General features: G+C 47.7%; 1 protein-coding gene across 1 annotated transcript in view; it reads left to right on the top strand.

Moving 5' to 3' along the window:
• The window catches only part of LOC102847758 (chromosome unknown open reading frame, human C14orf159), a 95707-nt gene that overhangs the window by 27723 nt on the left and 55458 nt on the right, over positions 1-12526 (top strand). The window contains exon 7 of the mRNA XM_006879215.1: positions 8875-9135. Coding sequence (XP_006879277.1) covers positions 8875-9135 — 261 coding nt within the window. The remainder of the gene's footprint in view (positions 1-8874; positions 9136-12526) is intronic.

Here is a 12526-nt window from a genome sequence, read left to right as displayed (position 1 = left end):
ATGATGAGGATGGCACAGGATAAGACAGGGTTCAGGTCGGCTGTTCTTAGAGTTATTATGAATCATACTTGACTTGATGACACCTAACAACAACAGCCAAGCCCACCTGCTTGGTTTTTAACCCGCAATTGCTGACGCCGAAGCAGTGACTGCTGAGGACGTCGGCACCAGCATCCGAATGGTGCCCTCATTTCCGTGGGCAGCTGGAAGAGTGCCCCCACCTCTTTTGGGTCACAGCCCCTTTGCCTGTTGTACCCTTGTCATCGACAATGGCTCTGGGCCCATGTTCTGAGCTTTGTGTACTCTGACTGTGTGACCTCCCTGCAGGCTCGCCTGGCCCCTGCTTCCAGCCCGTGTCCGAGTCCATGGTGGGTCATGGAGGGCAGAAGGGTGAGACTAGCTTGGGGAGGTCAGCTCTCCAGGCCAGACTTGAGGCTCAGACACAGCCATTAGCAGGGACATCAGTGTCATTGCTGTTTAAGGAGAGCCGCAAGCTGATAGGGCCCCACAGGAGACAGGTTGCGTGCCTGGTGGTCACATCAGCTATGCTGGGGCTGAGAACCTAACACACAGCCAGCCTTTAAAGTACCTGCTTCTGTTGCCCTGATGGCATAGCATGTCTCGAACTCTGCCAGCTGGTGATCAGAAAGGTTTGCAGTTCAAATCCACCACCTTCTCAATGGGAAGATGACGGTCTCCTCCCATAAAGATTTACAGCCTGAGAAAGCTGAGGGAGGGTTGCTGTGAGTTGAACTCTATTCAGTGGTAGTGTGTTTGGTTTTGGGGGTCAAATACACAGGCTGCTGTCAGTTACCAGTGTAACCACCTCTCCTGATAAACCACCAGACACAGCTCTTCACTCATCCCCATTAGCTCAATCACTCTTCCAGAGAATATGATTTCTTTTTAGTCCTTTTTCTATTTTCTTTTTTTATCCCATCATTGTGAACTATCTGCGCAGGAGAGCCTAGGCAGTGTAGTGCTTCCAACCAGGTCAGCTGTTCAAACCTGCTGACCACTCCATGGAGAAGACTGACAGCTTTGGAAGCACTGAGGGGCAGTTCTGCGCTGCCCCCTGGGCTCTCTGTTTTGGGAGGAACCCCCAGCCCACCACAGACAGGATATATGTGGAGAGAGAGGTGAGTGCTTAGGGCTGGGAATACAGGCTCCTCACAAGGTGAGTTATCTCCTTAAATTCTACCTTCCTGGCTCCCTCTCAGCCAATTGAAGGCCCCCAGGGAGGAGGAGTGGCTAACTGCCCATTAGCCCAGACAGAAAAGAAGGCAGGAAGTGTGTGGCAGACACAGGCGCCCACTGCTTAACAGAAATGCCCCTAAATGTCGTCCACATCACCGCTGCCCGCCCTGTGGACCAGATGGCCAGGCTCAGAGCGTGAAGCCTCAGACAGAGATAGATTTATGACTGTCTAGATGTGTCAATAGCATCTAACAGGGAACATCTTTAATCCTCGAGAGCAACGGCCGCCTCTGATTGTGGCTATATTAAGTAAGCAGATAGATGTGAGATGAATGATAGCGGACGCGTTACTCGCAGATGGAAGACGAATGATAGTGAACTGCATTACTCACAGATGTGAGATGAATGATAGCGGACCACATTACTCAGAGGAGTAAGAAAAAAGCCACTCAATCATTCTGGAAGACGCTGGCTTGCACTGGAGCTGCCTGGAGAATGTGGCAGAGCCCAGGCTTTCTTGAGATGAGGCCTGGACAAGCAACGTTGACAATGCCTGGACCTGTATCCTGCTTTGCAGTTCACAGATTCTCCCTGTCCTTTGCTCTGGTGTTTAAGACACCCTGTGAAATTGTTTGTGTCCTGTTTTTTAGCCTTTTAGTGATGTTATTGACCCCTTTTTTATCAATGGTATTTCCTACTCCTCGTAAAAGCATCAGGAAATATACAATAGCAAAGAAGCCATAAAAATGGTCAGAACGCCATCACAGTTTGCCAGCATTCACAGTTTGATTTTTGCCAATGTCTTTTTCTTCTATCTGAAGATACATATACATATACACCTATTTTTTTTAAAGTAAGAGTGGAGTCATTTTGTGATATTCTTTTAAAGTCACTGTCCCAGAGTCAATTCCAGCTCAGGAATCCACTCTTCCTAGAAACACCCTCCCTTCCCCACAATCGTGTGTCTGAGGCGGTAAAGTTTAACAGGGTGAGGGTGCGGGAGGGTTTGAACTGTTCACCTTTGGGTCAGCAGTCCCACATTTAACCTGCTTCATCCCCAGTGCACCATATCCTTTTGCTGCTGTTCCGGGGGGTTTTCAGAGGCTGTAAGTCTTAAGGGAGGAGGACGCTCCTCTTTCTCCCTCAGAGCAGCTGGTGGATTTGAACCACACACCTTTGCGTTGGCAGCACAGCTCCTTGCCATTGGGCCACCAGAGCTCCCATCTCCTTTTATTGTTGTTGTTGTGTTGTCAAGTAAGAACTAACCCATAGCTGACCCTCCAGGAGATTTTCAGAGGCAATAAATGGCATGGGAGGAGATTGCCTATCTTTCTCCTATGGAGCAGTTGATGGTTTTTGAACCACATACCTTTTAGCTGGCAGTGCAATTCTTTACTACTAAGCCAGCAGAGCTGGTATCCTTTTGTTGTTGTTAGGTGCTGTTGAGTCGAGAATGACTCATAGTGACCTTAGGAACAGCAAATCGGAACCCTGTCCTTCTCCTGGGCCATCCTCATTCTTCCTGACACACCCGAGCTCATTGCAGCAGTCACTGTGTCACTCCACCTTTTTGAGGGTCTTCTGTTTCACCAACCCTCCATGTTTCTAAGCCTGAGGTCCTTCTCCAAGTCACAGCCTCTCCTAGGAACAAGCCCAAAGTGTGTGAAATCAAGCTTCACCATCCTCGACTCCAAGGATCCCTCTGGCTGCACCTTCTCCAACAAGTATCTGTTCTTTTGGCAATTCGTGGGATACTTAGTACTCTTCTCAAACATCACAACTCAAAGGCATCAGTTTTTCTCCTGTCCTTCACACTGTCCAGCTCTCAGCAGCATAGCAAGTGATTAAAAAGACCATGATCTGAATCAAGCACACCTTAGTCCTCAAACTGACATCCTTGCTCCTCATTAATTTGTAGAGGTCCCTGACTGCACACTTCCCAGTGCAATAAGTCCCCTGATCTCCTGACTGCTACTACCAAGTGTCTCAACTTTCGATCCAAGTAAGATGAAGTTATTGACAGTTTAAATCCTTTCTCCATCAATCATGATGTTGCCTATTGGTCTGCTGATGAGAATTTTTGTTTTCTTGATGCTGAGATGGAACACAGTGAAGGCTACATTCTTCGCTCTTTGCAGCATTTCAAGTCCTCCTCACTTTGAATAAGCAAGACTGTGTCATCTGCATACTGAAGGTTATTGATCACTTTTCCCAATCCCGTTGCCACGTTCTTCTTCATAGAATCCAGCTTTTCAAATAATTTGCTGAGAATATAAATGGAATTGTTGTTGACTGCCATCAAGTCGAGCACGTAACTATCGTCATTTCTCCAGGTTCATAGAGTTTCCGGAGGCATATGATTTAGTAAGTGGGTGCCACTCCTGCTTCCCAACCTAAATCAATCTGGGAGCTCCAAACACTGCCCATGATGGGTAGCTATTATGGTAGCACATATATGACAGAGTTGTTCCATTATGGCATTTGAGACCCTAATGGCACAAGGTTCAGTGTCACAGCAAACCCAGATTACCTCAGTGCAGCAAACTGACCAGAGTGCTATATGACTTAGAAGAATGTTCCTCCAAAAGATAGGAACAAGGGATTAAAATTTAATCCCTTGGGCTCAACTTTTAAATATAAGGGCCCTCCAGGAGGTCTTGTTGACTCTAAACAAGAGGCTTAAATAAAAACAACCACACCATCCACACAGAGCCTCAACCAAAATAAAAGCACCATCTTACAGAGTCCAGCCGTTTCACCCAACTCCAAAATAGAGGCAAGGGCCTGGCGTTATATGTTGTTGTTGTTGTTGTTAAGCGTCATTGAGTATCGACTCTATAAACGAAAGACCTTAACCCTGTTCTATAACTATTGTTCTTTCAGGTATAGAGACAGGATACAACCCTGATGCACACCTTTCTTAGTTTTAAACCACGTGGTGTTCCCTTACTCTATTTGCACGATAGCCTTGGTATAGGTTTCACATGAGCATAATTAGGGGTTCTAGGATTCCCTTTCTTCTCAATGTCAGCCATAATTTGTTTTGATCCCACTCAGTCAAATTCCTTTGCATAGACTTAAAGTTCATCACTTTCTATTGTGAACATCTTTCCATGTCATTCAGGAGTCTTCTTCAGCTCCCTTTTCAATCTTTTTCTAGAATTCCATTCTACAACCTTTTACCTTTTTATCAATGTCCTGTTATTTGGTGTTTACATTGTCTTTCACTTAGACAGCCTTGTGACTCGGTGTACTCACCTACCTGACTGTGCCATCAGGCTGAACTCCTAGGGAATGGCTGGGCTCCGGTGGGATGAACAAACCTAAGACCTAAGTTCACCCTCTAGACAAACCTTCCACTCTCCACTCCCACCAGCAGGAGGAAGACCATCTCCTCAGGCTCCCTCTACCAGGACCACTCCTCACTCTCCATGCAGGAAACCAGAGGTTCTAGAGGTGAAGGGGTGAGGGCAGCCACACCTCTGGGGCGAGCCAGCACCTGGGCTGGAATGTAAGCTTCCGGGTGCTCCATGTGGGGCACTTTCTCTCCAGAGTGACCCAACTGTCACAAAGCTCATGGTGTGTGTCTCAGGAGATTCTGCTGCCCAGCTGGGACTGACCTTGCAGACATAGATGGACATCTCCCAGGGATGCTGCCGGTGTCCAGTCAACTTGGGTTCCCCAGTGACTGCCTGACTGGTTCTCTCAGCTAATACCCACCCCCTTCCCGTGCAGCCTGTCTCTGCCCCCTGGGAGCACAGTCTGGGAGCACAGAGACTTCACCCACAGTGGGCGGGAGCCACCCGTCCTCTGGTGGGACAGGTCTGTGGTGTGCTCCCAGGCATGACTGAACCCCACTTCCCCTCAGATCGGTGAGCTCACCCTTTCTTTCCATGCTCCCATTCCTGCTTCACTTTCTCCATCATCTGATTTGCATTTTCTGGAATTTATATTGTTTGTATCCTGTTTTCTAGTCCTTTAATGATGCTATTTCCCCCCTTTTTTATCAATGGTATTTCCTACTCCTCGTAAAAGCATGCATCGGGAAATAAACAATAGCAAAGAAGCCATAAAAATGGTCAGAACGCCATCACAGCTTGCCAGCATTCACAGTTTGGTTTTTGCCATTGTCTATATCTGAAGATGCATATACATATACACCTATTTTTTTTTTTAATAAAACTGGGACCGTTTTGTGATATTCTTTTAAAGTCACTGTCCCAGAGTCAATTCCAGCTCAGGAATCCACTCTTCCTAGAAACACCCTCCCTTCCCCACAATCGTGTGTCTGAGGCGGTAAAGCTTAACAGGGTGAGGGTGCGGGAGGGTTTGAACTGTTCACCTTTGGGTCAGGAGCCCCACATTTAACCTGCTTCATCCCCAGTGCACCATATCCTTTTGCTGCTGTTCTGGGTGGTTTTTGGAGGCTGTAAGTCTTAAGGGAGGAGGGTGCTCCTCTTTCTCCCTCAGAGCAGCTGGTGGATTTGAACCACACACCTTCAGGATGGCTTCTCACTGAAACACCAGCCCCCAAGTCCTTGTCTTAGGGTCCTGTTTTGGAGGAACTTCCCTCAGGCAGTCCTATCATCCTTCCTTGTGTACATTTCCTGTGTTCATTAAACCACCAGCTGCCATCAAGTCTGTTCTACCTCCTGGAGACCCCACGTGTGTCAGAATAGAACTGGGGTCCTTTTAAAAAATTATGTATTTATATATGTATTTATTTACATTCGTTCATTGTTGCACGCTTCCTTCCTACCCACCCCACCCCTAGTTAGCTTTTCTCTTTGATAAGTAAAAAAAAATTTCTTTCATTGTTACACAATGCCCCCCCAGTTGACACCACTATGCAGCTTTCATTCTGAACTCTTGTCACGACAATAATACCTAATCATATAGTCCTCCTAAACAGTTTTCTCCCTCATCTGTTTCAATGCAGTATACATAGTTTATCCAGTTTTTCTCAGTCTTACTCCAACTCCGATGTCAGTCCCACTTTACAACAGTGACACTAGGCGGTATTTGTCCTTTTGTGACTGAGATACTTCACTCAGCATAATGTCCTTCAGGGTCACACATTTTGAATAATATTGCATGAGTTCCTTGTTTTTCAATGCAACTTGGTATTCCATTGGGTGAATATACCACAGCTTCTCTATCCATTCATTTGTTGATGGGCACTTGGGTTGTTTCCAACTCCTTGCCATTGGGAACAAAGCAGCAATAAACACAGGTGAGCATATATCTGCTTGGGTGGCAATTATGGTGTCTTTGGGGTATATTGTTGGTAGTGGGATTGCTGGGTCACAAGGTATTTCTGTTTCTAATTTTTGAACAGGGTCCTTTTCTGAACAGAGATAAGCCAGTCTTGAAGCCCTAGAAGTGTAAAGGCAAATGGTCAGCCGAGTCCCCAGCTGCCCTTAACTGTCGTCAGGTGCCATTCCATTAATTTTTTGACTTAGTGATGTCACGGAATAGAGTAGAATCACCTCATCACACTTCCTAGGCTGTACTTTTTATGGTTCTTTATGTTTGTTCACGTGGCAGTCCATGGGATATTCAGCACCCTTCTCCCACACCACCATTCAAAGGCATTGATTTTTCTTCTCTCATCCTTATTCATTGCCCAGCTTTCAGATGCATAGTAAGGGATTGAGAAGACTATGGCTTTTTTTAATTAATTTTAATGAATGTTTGCAGAGACTTTGGATTTCTATTTATTCATTGTTGCACTTTTCTCCCCTCTCACCTCCCCCAACCCCAGTTCACTCTTCTCTTTGGAAAGTAAAAGAAAAGTTCTTTCATTGGTATATAATCCCCCACCCCCCATCCCCCAAGTACACTCTACTATGCAACCTTCATTCTGTACTCCTGTCATGACCATAATACTGAATCATATATCACTTTTAAACAGTTCTCTCCCTCATCTGTTTAAATGTAGTATACATAATTTATGCAGTCTTTCTCAGTCTCACCCCAACCCTATGTCAGTCCTGTACTACAACAGTGGCACTATGCAGTATCTGTCCTTTTGTGACTGAGATATTTCACTCAGCATAATAAAAAAGGGGGGGGGGGAAAGACCATGGCTTGAATCAGGCACCTTAGTCTGCAAAATGACATCGTTGTTCCTCCATACTTGGGAAAGGTCCCTGACAGCACACTTTCCTAACACAATATTGTCTACTGGTGCCAAGTAGAGTGAAGTCATTGACAGTGTCAATCTTTTCTCCATCTATCATGGTGTTGCCTTCCAGCTCAGTGATGAATATTTTTGTTTGCTTTCTGTTGAGATATAATCCACTAAAAGCTGTAGTCTTTGATCTTTCTGCAGTAAACATTTCAAGTCCTCCTCACTTTTCGCAAGCAAGGTTGTGTCAACAGAGTGAACACTTAGGTCTCGGAGAAGGTGCAGCTACAGTGCTCCTTGGAGGAAAAGATGGCAAAGCTTCGTCTCACATACTGGGGCATGTTGTTAGGAGAGGCTGTTCCTTGGAGAGAGACATCATGATAGGAAAGGTGGGGGGTCGGCAAAGGAGAGGAAGACCCTTAGCCAGATGCGCTGACGCACTGACTGCAGCACCGGGCTCGAGTGTGTCAGAGACGATGAGGATGGCCCAGGACGGCACTGGATCCACATCTGTCGTTCCAAGGATTGTTATGAGTCATGTTCTACTTGGTGACACTTAACAGCACAACAGCCATCTTTATGGAAGGTGTCCTGGTGGCGTAGTGCATGATGTATCAGGCTGCTAACTAACCAAAGGTCAGCAGTTTGAATCCATGAGCCACTCCAAAGGAGAAGGATAGGAAGTCTCATCCTGTAAAGATGTAGGGCCTTGGAAAACTAACGGAAGGTCACTGCGGGTTGGAATCACTCAGTATCAGTTGGTAGAAAGCTTCCCATGAATATGGAGCAGATTACCAGGTCTGTGTGTCCTTGGAGCTGCTGAATGCGTGTGAACCACCAACCTTTCAGTTGACTCTTAGCTCTTGCCCACTGTACCTTCCCTTGCTCAAGACAAAGGGGAAAAAAATCTGTTCTTCAGAATAGTTAGCATTCTCGGACACATCCTTGTTGTTATTGTTGTTGTTATGTGCTGTCAAGTCACCTGCGACTCATAGCGACTTTATGTACAACAGCCCCAAACCCTGCTCTATCCTGTGCAATCGCGCTGTCTCTGACACACCTACCCCCATTACCCCAGTCACTGAATCAATCCATCTCATCGAGGGTCTTCCTCTCCTGCGTTGTCCCTTTACCCTCCCAAGCATGATGTCCCTCTCCAAGGACAGATCCCACCTTGCAAAATACCGAAAGTATGTCAGACAAAGCTTCAGAATGCTTGCCTCCAAGGAGCAGCCTGGCTTCACTCTCTCCAGGACAAACCTGTTCATTTTCTTAGCAGTCCATGGTATAATCAATACTCTTCTTTAGCACCACAGCTCAAAGGCATTAATTCTCCTTCTATCCTCCCTAGTCATTGTCCAGCTCTCCAGTGCATAGCAAGTGATTGCAAAGACCATGGCCTGTATCAGGCACACCTTAGTCTCCAGACTGACATCATTGCTCTTCAGCACTTTAGAGAAGCACATCTCGAGGCAAGAAAAATTACTTGGCACAATGTTAAACTTGCAACATAAATATTTTATCATTTGCTTTCTCTGTCACTTCAGGCAACCGAGGCATCGGCCATTTGTTCTGCCAAGACCAGCTTCTGCAGGCCTCCCTGTCACTGTCCCACGCCTGCTCAGTCCTCATCACCACCGGCTTCCCCACGCATTTAACCCACGAGCCTCCGGAGGAGACAGATGGGCCCCCGGGAGCCATCGCACTAGCTGCCTTCTTGCGGGCGTTGGGGAAGAACGTCGCCATGGTGGTGGACCAGAGAGCCCTGAGCTTGCACAAGAAGCTTGTCAACGAGGCTGTTGAGCAAGGTGAGGAAGTCTGCCTGCTCCCCTTGCCGAATCTCGGTGGACCAACATGGAGGGATCAGTGTTGGGTGCCCAGGGACAGCCCTGTGGCTTCTGAGAGGGTCGATAGCTAGTTGCTTCCCCAGCAGTTCGAATCTCTGCAGGAAAGAGATGAGAAGTCTAGTCTCATTATAATTCATAGCCGAGGAGACCCGGTGGAATTTTCCCACAAACTGGAGGAAACTAGACGGCTGTGAGTTGTTTAGTTTATCCCCATTTTATAAATGAAAAAACTGAGGCTCTGAGAGCTGGCTGCTTAACCAGACGGCAAGGGGAGGTGGACTTCGATCCCAGGTCCCACCTGCACAGCAGAACTGCAGGAAGTGTCACTCCAGTGGTATCTGCAAGGCTTCCCACTCCCCTTCTCTCCAGGTTCCTCTTGGCTTTTCAGAGAGACTCCCCCCTCCGCCCCCTTCATGTTCTAAAAGGACTTCAGTCACAGTGGAGCATATATACCCTTTCACACCTGTTGTGTTAGAAACTACAAAAAGCTGTGCCATTACTCAGGAGCTCTGGTGGCCTAGTGGCAAGCAAGTTGTGCTGCAGTCCCAAAGGCACATGGTTCAAGGCCACCAGCTGCTTCGCGGGAGAAGGAATCTCCTCCTGTGCAATTAACTGCCTCTGAAAACCCGAGGGAGGGCCAGCTATGGGTTGGTTCCAACTCAACCTCAACGGTAAACAAGAAACTGTACAAACAGCTATTTGGGCTGAGTCAGTTTCCAATGGGCTGAGTCATTAACCTCACCTATAAAAGGAGGGAACTGGGGCTGGGGCGATCTGCTGGCCTAGCCTGGAGGGAATTGCAGCTAATCAAAGGCGGTACCTCTCCTGCAGCTTGGCTCCACCAGCCGTTCCACAGGAGGAGGATAGACAGTCACCTCTTGTGCGAGTTACAGTCTCTAAAAACCCACAGGAGAGCCAGCCGTCAGTCAGCGCTGACTCAGTGATGCTGAAGGTTTGCTTTTGGGTTTTGGTTTTGGTTTTGAGACGATGGTAAAACAAATGTGTCTTAGAACAATCGCAGCCAGGTTGTTTCTTAGAAGTGAGGGAGGCAGTGAGACTTTTTCTCACACGCATCTGGCGTGTTGTCCCTGGGGAAGGACATCGAGCTTGCCAAAGTGGCGGGTGGGTGGGAAAGAGACCCTCAGCAAGATGGGTCGACGCTGCAGCACGACTGCGGAGACCGAGGGTGGGCCGGCCTGGCCAGGGTTTTGTTCTCTTGTACAAAGCATCTCGATAAGTCAGAGCTGGCGAAAAACAATGCCACCCCAAGTTCCTGGCTTGGGCTTTAGTTTCTGAGGGCCCACTCCACCACCCCCCTGAGTTTCTGGGCTTTCCTTTCTGAGGGCCCACTCTCAGACAATGAAAGGTCCAGGGAAAGGGTGGGGGACATAGCTCCCTTCTGTCTGCATGGAACGTTAAGGGAGAGCCAACATGGTCTCCCGATGGATTGGCCGAGAGGTAGCAGAATCATGATTATATTAAGGTGTTTGGCCCACACCCACGAGTGCTACGAATGGTTTTCATGCAGTTGCTAACCTGAAGGTGAGAGGTTCTAATCCACACAGTGGTACATAACAGAAAGGCCTGGTGATGTGCTCTTGTAAATATTACAGTCAAGAAGGCCACCTATGGAGCCGTCTATTCTCCATTAACAAGGATCGCTGTGAGTTGGAATTTACTCTTTGGCAAAAGATTTAGTTTTGATCAAAAGGATAGCTTGCCAAAAACTGAGATTTAGGAAGTTTGTGGGTGAGCCAGGAACGCAGGCTTGAGCCTGGGAGTGCAGGGCGCCTGTTAGGTGCCCACGTAGAGAAGTCACTAGGTGTCAAAGACACCAGACAGATGGGCTGAGTTCAGGAGGGTTGTCTGGGCGGAAGGATTAATCAGAGGCTCTTGGCATATTGATGGCATGTCCCAAGACTGGATGAGATCACTGAGCGAGGAAGTGGAAACAGCAGAGGGTCACCCTGGGACCCTCCACAGAAGAAGGAGAAGAGAAGTGGGACTTTGGCAAGGGACCAGCCTCAGAGGCAGGAGGCAGTCCAAAATGCTGGGTCACCATGGAGTGAAGAAAGTCATCTGAAAGGGTTGCCACCTTGCCAGGCCTAACAGCTGGTTTGGTGAAGGTTTTTTCCATCCACTTTCCCAAAAAGACCTCGGTCCTCCCTGCTCGGGTGAGAGTTGGGCTTAGAGGACCCCCACCCCACTGGACTCTCCCTCAGAACTGGGTCATCCCCACACTGTGGTCTGGCATGTTGTTGAGCGCCATTGAGTCAACCCCAGCTCCCAGTGACACCATGTGGCAGGGTGGAGTTCGCCATAAGGATTCCCTAGGCCCCAGTGGCGTAGTCTGTAGAGAGATGCTCTACTAACCAAGAGACCTCAAACGTTGGGGGTTCGAGTCCACCAGTGGTTCTACAGGAGAAAGATGGTCAGTGTCCTCCTGTTACAATTTACAGCCTCGGAAACCCAGTGACTCAACAACCTTTTGTGTTTGAGAGAATGAAGAGGGAGGCCGGGTGGGGAGCAGCTGTTCTGAAAGTTGCACATATAGCAAAAGTTCATGATTTGAATCTAAAAGGTGGGTTTACTTGGGGTGGCTTTTGTGAGGAGCTGATGATGGAGATTATGAGGGTGGCTAAAGTGCCCCCAAAGCTTCCCCACAGCACCCCTCTGGGGCCTCAGGTCTGTCTGGGCTTCTGCAGACCCAGGGACCAAAAGTGTCGGACTGAGACCTCCCGTCCTGGGCTCTGCCTCCTCCTTTAGGTGCACACAGAGAAGACTTTGCTGGAGTCAGTGAGGTCATGTCCCCCCACTGTGAGGAGGCCCAGTGAGAGAGAACCAAAATCATTTCCCTTTTTTTTCTGCAATTTTTTTTAACTTCTTGCACATTTTATAGTAGTATGTTTGTTTGTTTGTTTGGTTCGTTGGTTGGTTGGTTGGGGTTTTTTTTAGTGTTATTATTAAAGTCCAATTCCGTTCGTGAATACCCTTCAGATAAATAGCTGACCAGATGGTCCACAACTCTGGGACTTTCCCTGAATAATTCCTGAACTTGGTCAGCAGGAGCCACAAGTGAGAACGTGGGGTTGTAAATGAGAGTTGTTGCTGTTGTGTGCCATTGAATCAGAACCGACTCACAGCCGTTCCAGCAGTGGGTTTTCAGAGACTGTAAATTACACGAGAGGAGACTGTTCATCTTTCTCCCTCAGAGCAGTGGGTAGATTCAAACCACATGCCTTTGGGTCGGCAGCACAAGTCCTTACCCACTGTGCTCCCAGCACTCACTTGTAACAAGAATAATAGTAATGCTACAACAACAACAAAGAGAGAGCTCTGTGGGCCTGGTAGA

This window comes from Elephantulus edwardii, unplaced genomic scaffold (genome assembly GCF_000299155.1).
Source record: "Elephantulus edwardii isolate Elephantulus edwardi_28Jun2011 unplaced genomic scaffold, EleEdw1.0 scaffold00002, whole genome shotgun sequence".
NCBI lineage: Eukaryota > Metazoa > Chordata > Mammalia > Macroscelidea > Macroscelididae > Elephantulus > Elephantulus edwardii.
This window is presented reverse-complemented; position numbering and strand designations above follow the sequence as displayed.